This window comes from Falco cherrug, chromosome 4, assembly GCF_023634085.1.
Source record: "Falco cherrug isolate bFalChe1 chromosome 4, bFalChe1.pri, whole genome shotgun sequence".
Lineage (NCBI taxonomy): Eukaryota > Metazoa > Chordata > Aves > Falconiformes > Falconidae > Falco > Falco cherrug.
The window spans coordinates 23,291,664-23,311,152 of NC_073700.1; the positions used below are offsets into that span (position 1 = coordinate 23,291,664).

The window sequence follows — 19,489 nt, forward strand, 5'->3', positions numbered from 1 at the left end:
CTAATAAAACCGAAAAGTTACGGCAGTGAATACAGTCGTGCATTAGAGTCCCATGCGAAGACACTAGCGTGTGTGGTTCATGGTGCTTTTCCAGGAGTCTACCACGTCTAAAGCTTATCCATTTGAGTTTTGCCTGCTGCAGGTTCCCCCTTGGTCCTCCCCTCTTCCATTCCCACCCCAGCTGTCTGACAGCAACATGTAAATCATCAGCCTCTTTCTATTCCACTTGTCTTGCAGATCGATGGAATGCAGTGGGGCAGAGGAGTGCGTGAAGTCCCCCCCTCGGTCTGCAGCCTGCCCTGCAAGCCAGGAGAGAGGAAGAAGATGGTGAAGGGGATGCCGTGCTGCTGGCACTGCGAGCTCTGTGATGGCTATCAGTACCAGGCCGACGAGGTGACTTGTCTGCTCTGCTCGTACAACGAGCGGCCCAACGAGAACCGAACGGGGTGCCGTTCAATACCCATTGTCAAGCTGGAGTGGCACTCACCCTGGGCTGTGATACCCGTCTTCTTGGCTATGCTGGGAATTATTGCCACCATTTTTGTCATGGCGACGTTCATCAGATATAATGACACTCCCATTGTCCGGGCTTCTGGGAGGGAACTCAGCTACGTCCTGTTAACAGGGATATTTCTGTGCTACATCATCACGTTTCTGATGATCGCCAAACCAAACGTTGCCGTGTGCTCCTTCCGGCGTATCTTCTTGGGCTTGGGGATGTGCATCAGCTACGCAGCCCTGCTAACTAAAACAAACCGCATCTATCGCATATTTGAACAGGGCAAAAAGTCAGTGACTGCACCGAGGCTGATAAGCCCCACGTCGCAGCTGGCGATCACGTCGAGTTTGATATCTGTTCAGCTTCTAGGTGTCTTTATTTGGTTTGCAGTTGACCCACCCAACATCATCATAGATTATGATGAGCAGAAAACTATGAACCCTGATCAAGCCAGAGGAGTTCTCAAATGTGACATTACAGATCTACAAATCATTTGTTCCTTGGGTTATAGCATTCTTCTAATGGTTACATGTACTGTGTATGCCATCAAGACTCGGGGTGTCCCAGAGAATTTTAATGAAGCTAAACCCATTGGATTCACTATGTACACTACCTGTATAGTATGGCTTGCCTTCATTCCAATATTTTTTGGCACTGCCCAGTCAGCCGAAAAGGTAGGTGAAAATGAACAAAATGTGCATCTGTTGTATCAGGATTCATTGCAGTTATAAACTACGTACTGATGTTCAGCTTTACATAGATTTTAAAATGAGCTATCCAGTTAGCTCGTTACCGAGACATGAGCAATATACAGCACTATTTTCCTTCTCCATTTAGCTGGTGGGCTATTCATTTGATAAACTGGCAAATGATCAATAGCAATCACATTAGCCATTAGTTTTATTGTTGCATCCATTTCATTTGTGTCTTTTCAGTAGGATAAGTGGGAATTAGCTGTCATATTGTCCAGAAAGAGGCATCTCTTAACTAAATCATTTTGAATACAAGATGTAAGCAAAAAGCTGTCAAAAAAATAGTTGAATAGACTCCTGTGCTTCTGGAGTTCAGCACTGAGGGCAGTGTGTTAAGTCTGTTGAGTTGTCTGCTTCACAGACAGCAGCCTCAGGGCACATTCGCACCACAGGGTAAACGGCCTGTCCTGGGTCTAGACTAGCACTGCATTCTGCATGGGTTATTTTTGAACTAGCCCAGGTAAACTGACCCTACAGCTCATGGCAAGGGTTTTGCCGGAGTCCTGGAGTGAATGCCAGGTTGCTTTTCTTCACAGGCAAGATCTACTTAAGCCCACAGAGTTCATTCTCCAAAAGCCAGCCCAAAATGTTACACTTAGGCAACCTAAGAAAAAGCATCCAAACATTAGGACTTAACCCATTGGTTGGTTTGTTACAGGTATGAATTATTGCAAAGTGCTGTCAGACTCAGTTAAAAGGTTCCCGTTGACTTTCAGAGGCTTCAGATGCCGCAGAGGAGCTTGTGATGTGTCTGTCGCAGGGCTCAAGCACCCAGCGCTCCGCTCCTGCGTTTGCAGCTGCTCAGGCACTGGCAGCTTAGGGAAATACTCCCTGGCAATCAGAGCTGGCCTGCCTGGGAAGAGATGCAAAACTCAGTCAACTTTGAGCTTTGCTGCCAACAGAAATCAGGTTTAAAATGTTCTTTGTAAATAGATCGAATCAGCTCTGCTGGGACCAGCAGTTAGCTGGGATCACAGCCCCGCCTGTCGCAGCGGATGCTGTGGTGGTTTAGGTACAGATGTTAACAGCCTCTCTCAGCTCACACAAAGGAACAAGGAGAAATTCATTCCCTTCTTCTCATTACATTTATTGGTGGGGATGGTGGCCATGGAGAAAGCAGGCTAACAGCCAGAGGACAATAAGGTTAATTTTCCGAAACGTCAGAACATCTGTTGGCAAGAAAAGTCCTTTTCAGATTTGCACTTTTTAAAAAAGGGAGAACCTTGGTGTGTGTTTTGAGTAAACGGTATTCAAGAGGTTTTATTACAATATTATTACAATGCATAGGGCTGAATCAAACTGTGAGTGACTGAGCATTGCAACTTCAGTCACCTCCTGGGTCTGGGGTCCCTTCTGCACGTTCCTGTTGCTGCCCAGGTAGCTCCAGCTAATGCTTGGTGATGGAGAACGGCTTTTACCTCGCTCTGAATCTTATTTGGAGATAGCTGTAATTTCGGAGTGATTTGGCAAATACCTGCAAGCCTAGTCTTTAGGGAGAAATTAAAATATCAGGCTGTCCTGAGCTACTGTCAGATTGTTTCACCATCCCCAGCCCTGACCCCATCCCCTTCCCCAGCCTGGAGGAAACTGCTGCCATGTCCCCTTACATATGGTATTCCCTGGCTAAATCCCAGCATCACTGACCTCACCTCAGATGCTCTCCTGCAGATTTTGCATGGATTTAGTTGTGTACTGCCAGTTATCCCCACTTACTGAACCCAAGCTTTCCTGTGCAGGAAAGAACATTGGCTTCTTGCTCCTGTTTTTTCACCTCGGTCTTCATTTAAAGTTTGTTCTTGGGCAGGCTCACTGCTGTGGATAAAATTATTGCATCTTTTAAATGAGCGAGCAGATTTCAGATCCCAGCTAACACATCTCATTTTGTGCTGGGGGTATAATTTCCCAATTTGCAGTTGTCAGACTTTTGGGTTACTGAGGTACAACTGCAGGAAGACGGTGGTGTCATTCATGCGGGTCTGTGCTTTGGCTACGAGTCTCTTCCATAGGACGGTGCCTGCACCAGAGCTTCGGTCTTTGCAATTCAGGACGGTGGTTTACAGAGATTTGCGATTGTTTTGGCCTCAGCTGGCCAGTGGAAGAGTAGCTCGCCCAGGAGGAAGCAGAGGTTACAGGGGTTTTCACATATCACCTCACTTCTGCAACGGGCTTCACAGGCAGCCATTGCATCCCTAAAGGGAATTAATTTTGACTGGAAAGGAGGTCTGCCAAGTCATACAAATGCTTCAAACGCCTCTGCTCTCCCTGTCGAGGGAGAGATAAGAAACAGCGTAAGCGGCTTTAAACACAGTTGGGCCCGTTTTTAACTCTGGTCTGATGCAGGGAGTACAGCGTGGCTTTTGTGCTCCCTGCCTGGGAACGCTTCAGGCCTGCAGGTGACCGAGATGAAGTGCTTTAAATTGCTGTCTGCAAAGATTTAACCAGCTGATAGAAAGACCCAAAGAATTTCAAAGGCTGCTGCCAGCATTCAGAACCATTTAGTGGCAAAAGCTTTAGGTTTCCTTGCAGTCGCAGAGCTGAATTACCCTGCCCTTGTTAGAAAGCACACCATCCGTGTACAAGTTCGTGTCGGACAGCAAGAGAGCCGATGATTAACTCGATTTCACACAGAGCTCGGAAGAGGGCACTGGGCAAAGGAAGCAGCCCTTCGCCGTGCTCTGCTCCAGCCCTGCGCTGCTGTGCAGAGCCGGTGGCACTTGGCTTGGGGCAGCCGCGGGGGGGGCGCTGGGGACAAGGGACTTCAGTAGCCGCTGCGTGCCACAGCCCAAGCTCCTGGCTTGCTGCTGGGGCTTATTGCAGTTCCGTGGACTGAAAGCTGCTATGTTTTGTCCAGCAAACCACCCAGTGTGATCGTACCTGTGCAGTGGCGTGCGTACATGAATGCCCGTAGGTGCGGCCCCAACAGAGCCCCCTCAGCTCGCCCAGCCTGCGGCGCCGGCTGCAGCACGTCCATGCAGTGACTAGCCTGCATGCTGGCCCTGCGGCTGCTGCTGGGGCTTCAACCCCTCTCTGCTCTGCACAGAGACCAAGCTGCAGTAGCTTTGCTGCTTTGCTTTCTTTTCTCTTTATTTATTTATTTATTTATTTCTGTTTTCTTGAGTAGGGGTGAGGGGATTGTACTTTTTTTGTGATTGCTAGTGATTTCCTGTCAGATATTTTCTCTGGAAAATATTGTGCTTAAGCTTAGCCACACAGATCTTTGCTGAAATGGAAATTGCACCTGCTGAAAATCTTATGCAACACAATCTTTTAAACTGAGAAATGGTGTTATATATAATGTTGTGATTTTCATTGTATGGATTTATTTTATCAATAAATACAAGCATAATGTTGTTTGGTAGAAAGCATATTGAAAATACCTACCTTGTTCAAAGTACAAAATAACAACAAAAAAGTACTAGAAGTATGCTGCAAGTAATTCATAGAAGGCGAATAATTCAGGCAGTAGCATTTGCAGCAGGTGGAAAGGAGGCTGTATGGTTTGAAAAAAGCCAGATATCAGAGTTTGTGCTACAGGATGGAGATAAAACATCAGGTGTAGGGGAGCTGGCACGTGGGAAAAGCAGATTTTGGACATTTTTACAGTTTGCATTTACTCAGCTGGTTTGTCTGCTACCTAAAAATCCAGAAAGCACATGGTCAGTTACGCTATAAAGGCTCAGTCTTGTAACACAGCGTGTCATGTCCTAGCGGATGCGTGACATGGCTGTCCTTACCATGTTTCACTGTTCTCTGAGTTTCTTCACCTTTGACGCAATGGTCACATAGCTGTTGCTTCGTGCCTGGGAATCACTGCTATTGTCAAGGATTCGGGGGTTGTGGTTCAGGGTGGGGTATTTTTTGTGTTTTCCCATAACTATTAGCATATTTTCTAAAATGCTGGTGCAACCTTTGAGGACCAGGACACGGTACTGGGGCCTGGATTCATGCCATGTCTTTGAACCTTCCTTTAGTATGTATTTTGTAGAAAGCCACTAAATATAGAGAGGAGTCCCTACAGAGGTGAGGGGGTCACTTACTGTTCAACTCTGAGCAGCTCCTAATGATCAAAACCATCGTCAGCTGCAGGGTCAATGGGTTTTGGGGGTTGAGGACCGGGGACGGTGTCCATCACTGCCTGCTGCCCAGCTCCTGCCCTGGTGTGGCTCAGCTTGTTAACCTGAACGTTTGAAGAGGGAGTGTAGGGATGCAATGCTATTTTTTCGCTCCTGGTGTAATTGTTTTTGACAACAAAACTATTTTATATTCTCAGCAGATGAGTGGGTATCTTATCAGAACCAAAGTGGCCTCAAAGAGCTGTTAAACCAATTATAGGAGTCATAGCTCCACGGCAGAGTCAATACAAAGTGGCACTTGAAAAGAGCACGGATTGCTCTGTAAGGTCAGGCAAAGCACGGCTAAATCAATAAGCCAAATTGAGTCAAAATTTAAAAGTACAAAAGGGAGTGGATGGAAAGGGATGCAGGTGGTGTGGGAATGCATCCTGTGGGAAGCTGCACCACGGAGCTCTGCACCAGGGACACATTAGTCCTTGCAGCCTCTTGGTTGATTGTTCATCCACTTTGATTATCGGTTTCTGATTTATATTTTGTTTTGAGGCAGGGCACTGCAGTAGGATTGCCGAGGCTGCTCAAGGCCAGGGGTTTGGGGCCAAGTCCCCGTGCCCCATCCCTACATGTGGCATGGAGTTCTCTGCCGTGCTGCACCTCACAAGGTGCCTGGGGACCCCAGGCTCGTGCTGCAGCCAGGGGATGCTGCTACTGCGGCTGTGGGGATGCCCTGTTCGCTCCTTCCACGGGAAGGCTGTTCCCTGGCAGCACACTCCTGCTTGAGCCATGTTTCGGGAGATGCATTTGAGATTAACCTGGTTTCACAAAGTCAGGTGTTTTCATTTCTTGTCCTTTTTTATTATTTTTATTGTTTTACAGATACTGTGAAGACAGACAGCATGGCAGAGCACATGATATGCTCTAACACATCTCGGAAACAATACTACATAGGTGGCAGTAATAGTTTGCTTTTTTATTATTAGTCTCTCTTGTAATGTAAATTATTTAAAACTTACCCCGTTGCAGATTTCTGGAGGCAATACTTCCATGGTAAAAGCAAAGCAAAGGCAGAGAAAAGCATCTGCAGTTAAATCAATGTGATATGTAGAGTTTTTAAAATACTGGTTTGCTTCTTCTGGAGATAGAAGTCAATTTATTCTTAGGAAAAACAATGCTTTTCAACACTTCTTATTACCATTTTTTAAACCTTTGTCATGTAAGGTAGTTTTATTTATGCTTAAGTGAATATTTAACGATGGCTGAGACAGGTGGGTAGCAGCACGCCTCCCAGCCCTGTGCCTGGCACCTGCAGCCAGTGCCTTCAGCAGAAATATGGACAGAGACTCGCCCCCCTCCTCCGGAGCCACCTTGAAGCACCTGGCGGCGAGGCCGGCTGTCCGGCAGCGCAGCCCCGGCGTCCCTGCTCCCTGGCACATGGTGGCAAGTGGCAAAGCAGCAGCAGAGCCACTTCCCAGCCTGGCAGCAAAGCCTGAAGATGCAGTAGCCTTCCCAGACGTGCTTCATCCCTCTCCTGCTGGTTAGCAGGAGAATCTCCTAGGAAGGTAGCTGAGGTAAAAAGCACATACCAAATTTGAAGTTTGAATTTTGGATGTAATCTAAAAAATGTGTACAGGAAAGATGCGACAGGAGTCTATGAAAATGTTGGCTTTGGACGTATTGATGGAGGTGTATGGAGATTAACAGAGCCGGAGGAGTTGCCTGCAGGTTTGTGTTAAATAGCCTTGGTTAGGGTGGGGGTTGTTCTTGCCACTGTGTTCTCCATTTCTTCTAACAATGTTTAGCTCCAATTATGAAGGGCTATGAGACCACAAGCTATTTTCTACTCCTAAGGTTATTCAGTACTACCACACATATATATATATATGCACACACTGTTGCTGAAATTAGATTTCCTGAATCCCTAGAAAGTAATACTGAAAAATTAGATCCTTTTATTGGCAAACCTGAACATCAATGTGCCCTATGTAGCAGGCACACACCAGAATCCACTTGGGTACTCGGCTTGCCCAAAACCTAGTGCTGCTTTGCGTTACTGTACAAGCAGGTTTTACTCAGACTTATTAGTATGTGCAGATGTATGGCTTCCTGGGAGCTTGCTTTTCAGATTTCGAAGGAGGAGTGCAATCTGGAAACTTGCCAGAGCTATAACCAGTAGATTAAAAGAAATCATTGTCTCTGCAGGTTTGAAGTCCGTATCTGTACTCTTTAACTATGTACAGATACAGTTGTGTATGTTGAATATTCCCCTTAGATCTTATTTTCTCAAATTATGTCACTGAACTAATATAGAGGGATATGTCATCATTATATTTTTATGTTTCACAGAGATTTTATTGCCTTGTAGCTGTGATTACTTTTATTAAGTAATTGCTAAGATTAAAATAATACATTTCTGGATGTGTTTACAAGCTAGTAATAACTGTCAACATGCTCCTGAATATATTCTCAAAATAGGATTTTTTTTATTATTATTATTTTCAGGAGTTTTTTCAAGTTAAAGAAGTTATGATCACGACTCTAAGGGAATGATGATGGTTTCTCAGCCAGTGTTGTCTTCCTGGTTGGGCACTTTATTCACACTGGAATTAAGAGAAACAGGGAAAACTTGCCCATACAGTCATCATCTTCCATCAGCTTATTTTTGCATCCAGATTGCATGAACCTCTGGTTGTAGGTTAGTTTGGTTTTATTTTTTACTGAATACAACCACTATGAAATTTTGAAGGCCTTAATCCCATCTACTCTTCCACTTTCCTTCTTGTTTCTCTGTATTTTTAATGCTCATTTTATTCACATCAATAAGCAGGGTAAGTCAGGTGTATTTGGCAGCAACATTTTTACTTATTGTGTCGAATGATACATAAATACTATAATTTGAAGGCACATGCAAAGTGGATTCTTATTCAGATTAAATAATGTCACATTAACACGGTAGCACTTCAGTATATGTTCTATTTTTTGGTGAAACTAATTTACCCTTCAATTCTCTGTAACACAAATACCGATTAACCAGGTAGGACACACATTTATTTTCTCCCCTGGGAAGGCTTGAGATGACAGTTGCTATAGCAACTCTACATATGTGGATTTTGGAGTTATAAGGATTTTAATACAACATTCGTTGGAGTTTTATACTGTTGGATGGTGGAGCAAATCAGGCTTTGAGGCTCGCAGGGCATGTGACTACCATAGTTTGGGCTCATACAAGGATGGCTGTGAATTGTGACTTTCGTTTAAAGAAGTATTCTGGTAATAGTACCTGCATAAAACTCATTAACCACAAATACTATTTTCTGTCATTGATACACTTTCAGTTTGCCTATCACTTCATTATCTTAGGGATGCTCAGATGCTGAGGTTTCTTGATTTTATCCAGCCTCAAGGCTGTATCCCTGAGAAAACCATGGAATATAAGGATCTGACATTAGAGTTGTCCTGAGAGAAGCCTGAACTGAAAAAACTGAAAAGCAGCTTCCTAAAATTCCAGTTTAGTCCCTCCAGGCTGAAGCTGTGAGGGCTGGAGGTCTTCCAAGAACAGTATGCAATGAAGTCCACTTCTGTGGACTTTGCACTGAGCTATTCACAGTGGGTACATAGTGTTTCATTTTAACTGAGGGGAAAATTAAGTGTTCTTTGAAATGGAGACATGAAATAATCAGTGGATATTTTTTTTTTTTTTGTGATAGTCTTTATTGCAAAAATCCTGGTGGCCTATATTTTTATCAGGGTAGAAGAGCAATAAAAAACCTTGTGAATACTTGTCTATAGAGTTTCCAAGTTAATTTCTGTGGAACTAATAGAAAATCTTAAACATAACTTCTTGGTAAATTTCTCAGTAAGATTTATTTTATTACCTTCTGCATTCATTTTGTCTTCCAAATGGAAATGGATAGTCAAAACCAGTCAAAAAATAGCACAAAAAGCATGTAATGTGTCACTGCTACTAATGATTTAACCCTAAAATAAACCCCCACTATTTACATACGTGTTGTTGAAGCAGCAAGTGCTACAGGCGTGTTGTGTTCTGGATTTGTGGATCTTTTGCCACACGCTAGTTTCTCTCTCCGTGGTGCTTTGGTGGGAGGTTTCTTCCCTAAACAGACAGACACTCACAGCCCTACCCCTTATGAATAGAGCTGGATGACAGCCCTTGGCAGCTGCTTCTAGGAACTTGTACAGGAGAGCACAGCTCAGGAAAACCATAGTGTTGCTGACCGGGTCACTGCACAGTGTTTGCTAACTGCCGCAGGAAGCAGATGGGGAATACCTGCCCCATCTCCCTCTGTTTAGTAGGCTGCTGTAAAAATAAATAAATAAATAAACAAACAAACAAACAAACAAACAGGGGGAGGAGGAAAGAAAGAAAAGAGAAAAAAAAAAAGCAGAAGTGAAGCAGAATTACAGTGGCCTAAATTTGTGTACCCAGGATTTCTGAATATACCATACCCTAACGCTCAGTATGGTGGAGAGAAGTGTGGTTCCTTGTCCCTTCTATTTGACATGATGGGAAATGGCTTAGGGCTTAGGAGGAGAAAGCCAAATTAAAGCTTAGATAGAAAAAGTTGTTAGACTAGTTGATGCCAAGAAGGATGGGAGATTGATGCTGCTGGTGCCCTGCTCTCCCTCTGCGGCCAAGGTGGGGGATGATTGAGTGTTCACTGCTTGGGCTGGTGATCCGGAGGCTGCTGTGACATGATGTTGTGCCTGCTCCCATGGAGGACGAGCATGACTCTCATTAGCAGGAGACGGGTCAGGTGAAGGCTGTTCAGCACCAAGTTTCATGAGAGCAGATGCGTGTTGGAAGATAGATTGACTTCTGTGTGGCGGTTGTATTTTTAAGAAAACTTGAAGCTGTTTTACTTTGTGGCTCTGCAGGATGTGCCTGAGGCAGCATGTCTAGAGCAGACAGGCTGTTTTATAATTTCATTGCCTTGTCTCAAGCTTTAAGTGTACCTTCCTGCTTGCCATGGGAGAGTTGTGCATGGAGAGTGAAGAGCGCGGGTTTGTCCTTCGGCAGAGCTGCCTGTGCCCCGATGTGTCAGCCTGCATCCGTGCTGCAGAACGTGGTGGGCCCCACACGGCCCGGGGCCAGGGTCTGCCTGGGTCAGGGGGCAGATGGGGGACACCGTAACGCCTCAGCTGTGCAAATGCCAGATATGTTCCTGCAGAATAGCCAGCAGCTGTGCATTGCACCGAGTACAACCCTTCTGCTGCGACTGGAAGCTGTCTTTCCTTCAGCATTCTCCTGCAGTTAGAGATGGGTGGAAAAGCACTGCACTGGGGAGGGGTCCCTCCTGGGCGGTGGGCTGGAGCTGCCGCACACGGGACTTGCTGCAAGCAGTGGGCTCGCTGTGGTCCCGGAGCGCTGGCATCCATTAGAGATGGAGCATGGAGAGCCGCTCTGCTGCCGAGCTCAGCCTGGAAAACAATTGCTCTTTCTGCTGAGACTGCACCAGCGATGCCATGAGGCGCTGCATGGGTGAGGCGGGGTAGCTGGGGTCTTTGGAGGAAGCAACAACAGCAACACAAAAAGGAGCAACTGGGTAAGAAAGGGAACGTGGCTCCGGGACATCCAAATGTGATCTCATTTGCACTGGTGGAGCTGCATTTCTGTACCCCCGATTTGACACTTGGTGTTTCAAAAGCACTTTGAGTCACTTTTGTAAAGCATTAAATATTTCCTGAAGTTTTGTTACTCTCTGAAGTGAGACTAAAATGTTATATTAATATGCGTTGCCATGAAATTTCTTGTAATTGCATTTCTACACTGGGTAGAAAACAATGACTGGTGGGAAGATATCTCTGTATATTTAAATGTGTTTTAAAAGCTTTGATTTTCACTTATTTCTGGAACTATATAATGATTCTGGATTTTTATCCACCACTAATTTGTATAACGTTCAGCCAGGCAAAGATTGGAGTGTTTCAGAAATGAATACCATAATAACAGTAATAACAGTTCCTTGCATGCAGAAGAAAACTAAAGCATTTTACAGATGGATTTAGAAACTACGTGTTAGAAGCTTTGTGTCAGCTGGTATTTAGCAATTTTTGCAGTGCTCAGACATGTAGTTTAAGGCAGGCAGGTGTGTGTAATTCCGTATGTGTTCTCAGACTGTGCATGTCACTGAGGAATGCTGAGTGCCCTTCAGGAGTGCATTAGCTGCATTATTAACAGCATCATCAAGTGGGGAAGACTGGGAAATGCAGACTGGGCAGGAAACAGTCACCCAGCACTTGGCCAGGATGTGGGGGTTGACACCTGGGCTCTTCGAAGCGGCATCTTTACTGACTGGACAAATGAAGGCACGTTGGTCATAAATACGTTATCCCACAGTGCTGCATCCTATTCCCAAGTCAGGACTCATCTGGAAGAGGGATTTCTACCTGCTCTTGGTCCTGCCTGGGAGATGTCCCACCCAAGTTTCTGACTGTGTTCAGAACTTTCTAAGTTCAGCCAAGCCAACAAAAGGCTGTAGGACCATTAAAAGTGCAGGTCGCTGTTGTCTGTATTGTCAAGGCAGGTATTTAAAGCAAGGTAACAGCAAAAGTGCATACTCTGGGTGAAGTAAGAGATGATTAGAGTAATTAGATGCTCCTCAGAAGACCATAAATTAGTGGTGATTATGATTCTTGAAACAACAGAAGCATAAGGTACATCTAACATTGATCTGTTTTATCACATTTCCTGCATTGTAATGCTCCTTTAATGTTAATTTGTACTTTTGTAGTAAAATCTAATTGAAAACACTGAGCAGGCAGAGCCCAAGGCCACAATCATGTTCCACATGATTACCTAAGGAGGAGGGTGTACGTTTCCAACGAAGGGATGCCACCAACCGTTAGTCAGGTATAAGTGGTGCAGTCATTGTGTTCATGCTTATACGGTAATAGCCTTACAGGAATGTATAGGAAAACTAAAAGATAATTAACTATCAATTCATTTTGTGAAATTTTCAATTATTGAAGCAGGTATCTTCATAACGAAGTAATAATACTACATTTAAATTTGTATGTGGTTGTCTCATAACAGAGATGTATTCATTTAGGCAGAAATTACTTCAAGTTAGCAACCCCGCGGTAGTTCTGCAGTCACTGAGGGACTCTTTGAAGCCTGTGAGCATGCTGCTTTGATGTCTGGTGTAGAAAGTGGGGAATCTCTTCACTGTGATAATTCTAGCCTTTTCCATTCCCTTCAGTGTTGAGGAGGGAGAAAAAAATTCGACTCAGAAGATGGAAAAAATAAATGGAACCCAGAAAGGAGCATGCGTTATAGAGAGGAAAATACCCCCACCCAAATCCGGAGTGTGTCACCCCATCCCCTCCTGCCTCAGTGACAGTGCCGGGGGACTCCGGACGCCCTGCTGCGATCTCCCTCTCGGGAGCGCTTACGCAGACCAGTAACTGAAGATGCCCTCCCCTTGAAGAGAAACCGCAGCTCTCTGCGAGCCTGTCGCGGCAGGTCGTGCTGCTGCAGGTACCATCTTGGGGGGAGGAAGGGGATGTTCTGGAGCAAACCCATAAATCAGTCATTATTCACTGGCATTTGGGGAGAGCCGTCCTTCTGTGCCTAGAGCAGCCGAGCTGCTGCGCTGTGGCAACACCGGCTCCTCCTCAGCCTTCTGGATTTCAGTTCTGTACATTAACCAAGAGCCATGAGCTATGGGCAATCTCGCATCACCTGGGAGAGCAGCCACAGGAATATTTTTGGTGCCTTTTCACATGGCCTGTTGTGAGCCACAGAGGGGGCAGAGGCGGTTGCCCGTAGGCCCCTGGCACAGCGCCCCAGCGCAGCTTTGCTGGGTGCAGAGCTGTGGCTGTCCTGGGAGCACCCACCAGTGTGCAGCATGTTTCAGAAAGATGTCAGGACGAAGCATGGAAGAAGGGTATCTTTTTTCCCTGTGATTCTAGTGCAGACTTAACTGCCTCTGGCTAAAAAGCAATGTAATTTTTAAAGGGAAAAACGTGTAGGCGTTTAATGCACAGTGTTGACATGTACGTTTTTGGTTCCTTATTTTTTTTAGAAAATTTAGAACTGCCAGGAGGGTTTTACATCTGAAAAGCAATCTCTGCATAGGCCCCTGTCGGTGTTACCTAACAGTTTTTATCTGCAGCATAAACTGACAACACCTCAACGTGAAATAATTGTGGTTCCATTGAGTCCAGAAAAGTAATTACTTTGTTGATGAAACTTTTCTCTTTTCTTGCGTTTTGATATCTGTGCAATGTCAAACTCACTTGAGCTGACAACATAATTTCTCCAGCAGAGCTGTTGCATCGACCATACAACTGCTGCTGGGCGTTAGTGGGGAATTTTTTCCAAAATTGCTGTGTTTCTGTGGTAGCAACAGGGAAAACTCAGTCTTGCAGAAAACCTGTTTCGTAAGTAGCGTTTCTGAATAGTGCAAATACTGACACATACCTCGAGGTAGCTACGTGTATGAACAAGGGCTAACTGTATAAGTGTAAAATAGCTCTCCAAAGTTAGTTTTCAAGGAAGTAACCATAAAATTATCTCATTTGCTTAGAACAGGGGAGGGTAAGCTTGTTTGAATGTCTTTGCAGATAGTTTTGGTTTTGTGCTAATCTATTTTAAGTTACTCTGAATTTCCTGCGTATGTGAGGCTTGAGTACATTACAAAGGTGATGTGGTTTCCCGGTGGTATATATATATTCCAGCAACCCTGATTCTCTTCTGTCATGCGTGGGTTTTGGGGGAGAGCCCTCTTTCAGGGATTCAGGTGGGATGTTTGGGGCTATATTGGGCCATTCCCTGTGCTAACATCCACAAAACAGGTGGCCGGAGGATGGTGTGCTCTGCGAGGTCTGTGCCATGTAGAGTGCAGTTTGATTTTTGCTGCAGAAAACCTCAGTTCCCATTAATGCTCTTTTGTTTGAACAAGAGTTAATCATCTTTTCAGAAAAATCCTGTAGATCGTGGCTAACATTGTAAGCCAGCCGCTAGGAACTGAAGAAGCATTTTGTGAGAGCAGATCATAACCAGTTTCTGAACCCCACGGGTATTGTAGAAACATAATAATGTTATTTTGAGTAAGAAATAATGGCTGCTGATTCTAAGCTCATCCAGGAACAAAAAGAAAACCATGAAGGGCTTATTCAATACAATGTAAGTTATGCAGATGTTTCTCAGTTTTCTTGCTGAACTTGTATGCTGGAATGAGGGTTTCATTTGATCAGATCATTTCACAGAAAGAATGGGTCCTCAAGCACTTTTGTCATTGTGTATGAATGGCTTGTGAAAGCAGTTTGTGGAAGGGCACGGAATCAAGTACCCTTGTCGGCCTGATGCAGGAGGAGCATCCTTTGTTGCCTGTACTGGGGTCACACATTCAGAGCTAAATTTTTCTTCTGTTCGTTTTAGAATGAACAGAAACAAAATGGAAGGAGAAAACAAACCTGCTAGGAGAGAGTCAGCCAAGTGAATTTTTGCCATTGATTTGGTTGGAGTGAGCTTGTGGGACTGGTGTCACAGCGCAGTGACTTCCTACGTGTAGTACAATTGTATTACCCTGCACCAAACTGGTGGGGAAAGAAGAAAGAATCTGCAACTTTGGAGCTAGCAATTCAGCTTTTGTTTTACCTGAGAAAGTAAGGCCAAAATGGCATTTCTACAAAATCAGTAAAAAAAGTCTGAAGTTGCAGCGACCGGTAAGGAAATCCCCCCTGTGGCAAAGCAAAAGCACCATTAATCGGGGAGATGGTTGCAGTTTGCTTGAATAAGGTCCTCTAACACAAAAATGTCAGGTCCTGTGCGCATACCAGTGAGCTAAATATAGCTGGATTTGCAGAGGAGGAGAACAGCTATTCTTGAAAGTGCATTTTCAGTCTAGCAAGGCCAATTTAATGCAAAGCAAAAAATAGTTTTCATTATACATAAGAGATGAACACAAAAATATTGACCTGAAGGATTTACTTGTTGTTTTAAATGCTTTAAGCAGGCATGTAATAATAATAAAAGTAGAAACCCTCATACTCAGTCAAAGAAATTGCCTAGTATTTTGTCTTTGAGGCATAAGCTTGGCAGAAGGTTAAGACAAAATGACAATAAATTCTCATACAGTGAAGCAAAAATTTCATGTCCCAAGCGTACCCCATCAGGAGTGATTTGAGCATGTTTAGACTTCTGCATTTTGAAATAATGGCTTTTCAAAAATCATGTTTGTATTCATCAGAAACTGTACAGCAAAAAAAGCCAGTGAGGACCCTTCCTTACCGTGCAGCAGAGCCGCAGGGTCCCGCAGACCCGGTTGTGCTGTGCCAGTGCAGAATGCGGCTGTCGCTCCGTGGGGTGAGGGACTGGGGAAGGACCAAAGCCACCAGCAGGTCACGGCCACTAGCATCACACATCCCATGGTCTCTGGCCAGCTTGCCCTGCAGTGGCTGGGCTGCTCAGATGCCGTTTAACCTGGTGCAGAGGGATGAAGGAGTCCCCGTTCAACACAAGCACAAATGGAGCCGCCTCAGGTGCCTGGTGTGAAGATGTCACCGGTTCCTGCTCTGCCCTCATTTCCGAGGCAGCGTTAGAAACCTGTGATGTTTACATGGCAGAAGGCAGCTGAGACCTGTTGTCACAGGATCAATACCTTATGACAAATGGAAATCTTCTCGAAGAGAAAGAGGTTAGTCTGTGACTGCCAAAACAAAGGTGCCTGCATGCATATGTGAGAGGCGCTGCTCTGGTGCATGGGAGAGGAGATCAGTTGGAAGAGAAGAGGGAACCTAGGGGCAGAGATCAGAGGTGGGGTTTTTTACTCTTTTTCCCTCCTGTTAAAGATGGGGTCTTGCTGGGGAGGTGCCCCACACGACAGGTCAGAGCGAAGCGTTGGGAGTGCAGTAACAGGGCAGAGCGGGAGCCGGAGCCAGCCTGAAGCCTGCATCCCTGCCGCGTGGCGGAGGGTCTGGGGGTGTGGGAGCCAGGGCCCACCTTCTGCCCATAGCTGTGGCACAGCCACCCCCCCAGGTGAGTGTGATGCCCTGTCAGAGAGGGGAAAGCAAAGCAAGGAAAGCTTTTTCCTTCTGCAGTTTGGTGGTTTGGCATTATTTCCATGTTAAACTTTGTCCTTGCTATTGCTAACGTGCCCGTCTCTGGAGGCTGTCAGCTGCAGAAAGTGAAAGTCCAGATGTTTTCTTTCCCAAGCTGAGTAGTGAGAGTGGGAAAGGGGTAGGGAGCAATGGAATCGCACCCAGTGAGGGCTACTGGTACGAAAGAGTGTTTTGGAAGATCAGTTGCCTTATCCGGCAGGTGCTTCCAAGCCAGGTCTCTGTTGTAGGGTCAGCTGCAGTGGGCGGGAGAGACTTGTTGGCCCCTTCAATTGTCAAGGCTTTATGAAGGGTTTTTCAGGTTTAGTGCTTTTCAGCAAATTATGTCAGGTACTTCACCAAGAGATTATTGAACCTGTGTTGGCATTTGGCCTTAATATGACTGAAGTATCTGTGGTGACAAAACCCAGGGAGAGAGGTTCAGGTGACACTCATATTTACAAAGAACAGATTACTCCCTCAGCAATAACCACTTTTCTTACACTGCTAATTGCCCATTAAATGCCAGCCAGCTACTAACTGCCTCTGCCACAGCAGGGGAACCTGAGGTTTAACTCTACCAGTGCCCCTCAGTTGTATGGTTTCATAGATAATGTTTCATAAGTAACATCCGTGCTGTGTTTATAACAGCTGAAAGATGATTTATGTATTGTAAACTGAGTGTCTTGAGCATTCCCAAAGATCTTCACCGGACTTGCTGTTAAGAGACATTTATTTAAAAGAATGCAGAGGGAGTAGGAGGACAAAATGTGATGAACAATATGCTATCATCTTCCTCTTGTTCCCCGTGATTTACATTTTCAACATCAGAGCAGCTTGTAATGTTTAATGGAGATAATTAAATATAATTTGAAGACAACATAGCTCTTTTTAGTAGTGGAACAGATCCTGCTAACAAACTTAACTAGCAACAATAATTCACCAGGAAGTTGGAAGAGTAAAATGCACTTAAAAGCTTAGCACTAGATTGTGTTAGGCGATGCTAAAAGAAAGGACTGAAAATCAATTAGTTTAGCCAAGGTGCTTAAAGCATGATTACAGCTGGAGAGTAAGTCTTGTGAAAACTGATATTTGTAGTACTTAAGATTTATTCTGGTACTGTAATTGGAAGTTTAAGCAGAAAGATCAAGTGATTTGATTCTCCAGAATTTCAAAATCAATGTAGGGTATTTTATTGACTGGAAGATGAAATTTGTTAATGACCGAAGATAAGAAAGGTCAGGGCCCCTAAACAGCCCGGCTGGTAATTGCTCCATGTGCTGTGCACTGCCGGCCGCCTTGCGAGCATCAGCCTTAGCCCAGTGCCAGCAGCAGGTTTAGTCCAAGTTGGACCTGAGCAGGGATTTGCTTGGGAAAAAATAAACACGTCTTCTGGCTGCGTGCCCAGGTGGTGCCTGCGGGGCACGGGGGCTGCGCGGTGCCCGGCGCTCTGTCACCGGGCTCGGTAAGGCAATGCGTAAGACAACCTTTATTAAAGTAAACTTCCCTGTGGGAGCAGAACTGGCTTGATTTGATTGCAATCATACACACAGAAAAATCCCTCTTTTGGATGCTTTTTTCTCCCCTGAGGCCCAGGGCTTGCAGGCACTGGCAGAAGGTATAGTTTTTCACAAATTCAGCTTTGTATTTACAAGCTTCCTTGTGGCTTCCTCATGCAGAGATAAGGGAACTAGAGGTACTCAACTTTCATTTCTTGAGACGTAATAAGGGATAGAAGACAGTAAGTAAATCTCAGTTAAGTATAAAAGCAGGTATGCTGGCTGGCTATGAAGCCAGCCATAAAGAGTGTTTGGGGTTTTTTGTATCCTGTCAAAGCTGAACGTAATAAGGCACGGGTGCAGAACTGGGGCTGTAGGCCGTTAACTTTTGTCAGCCCGTGGATTAGTTAAATGTGTGAGCTGCTTTGGCTTAGAACTCAGGTTTTTCTCATCCTGTAATATTCCAGATCGCTTTCTGTATAAATACCCCAAATGAAGCTGCTGATAAGGAGCTCTAAATAATTCATGGTGATTTATACTGTTATCTCCTGGGGTATGACGTGTAGGAGTTAATTTGAGAGTTCACTTGGAGCTGGTAAGGAGGAATTGTGAGCTGTCGTACGGTGATACGGGACACGGTGCCGCCTTGTTAGACTGCGGTGGAAAATGGTTTGGATATTGCTGTAAGTTGTCATTGCAGCGTTGAACTTGAGATGGAGATGCAGTTTATTCTTACAATAAAATAAATGCAATGTTTGATAATTAAGAGAGGAAGCTCTTTCCTGATGCTCTGGATTAGCGTTGGTACGCATGGATACCTCCTGACAGTATGGGGGATCGTGGAATGACTGGAATTTGACAGGTCCTAAAATGATAGACTTTTTCTAATTAAATCTCATTTAAATGAGCACCTAAATCATTTTGTATTCTGGGATTACCCATTCCCAATTTAGCATAACAATAAACACCCATCTGTGTGTCACAGAAACCCGAGGATTGCATAAACCACAAAGCAAGCAAGCTCCAGTTTATGAATTATGATGGATTGAGCAGTTGCCGTAGCAACAGTTTGTTCTAATTGTGATACATTAGTAGCAACAAGAATTGGATAGCTTAAGTCATTTAGTTAATTAAATGCAAACTTGGACAGCTCTGAAGGAATAATAGAGAAAATTAACACCTACTAGTACTCACCTACAAAACATGAACAATTTGGCTGAAAAAAAAAATAATCCCCAAAGTGTTTCTGTATTCTTGACATCTTTCCTGGCGCTGGTTGTTTTCCTGAGGGATGCGGCACGGTGGACCCAGGCGTGCTCACCCAGGTGTAGTGAGGGGGCAGCTGGACACAGGCTGGGGAGTGCGACTGGGAGCGAGGGGACGGGGCTTCATGCCAGGAAGGGCTGGCACAGACCCTCCTGCGTTCACACCGGTGCGCTCCGGCACCAAAGCCTGGGCTCGCTTTCGGAAGGGAGGGTGCTGGGGTCTGCCTGCACAATTTAAGGGCTGGAGCTGGGAGTGAACTTCTGTGGGTTCATCGTTCCTGCAGCACAGTTGGCTTGAGCTGTTGTCAGCAGCCACGCACGGCTGAAACCTGGCGGGGGCTTTGGC

The 19,489-nt window shown here is 45.1% G+C and overlaps 1 protein-coding gene across 3 annotated transcripts in view; it reads left to right on the forward strand.

The window, feature by feature from the left end:
* Window positions 1–19,489, forward strand: part of GRM7 (glutamate metabotropic receptor 7) — a 304,125-nt gene that overhangs the window by 234,835 nt on the left and 49,801 nt on the right. For all 3 annotated transcript variants that reach the window (XM_055708082.1, XM_027811686.2, XM_027811687.2), the window contains exon 8: window positions 238–1,173. In XM_055708082.1, coding sequence (XP_055564057.1) covers window positions 238–1,173 — 936 coding nt within the window. The remainder of the gene's footprint in view (window positions 1–237; window positions 1,174–19,489) is intronic.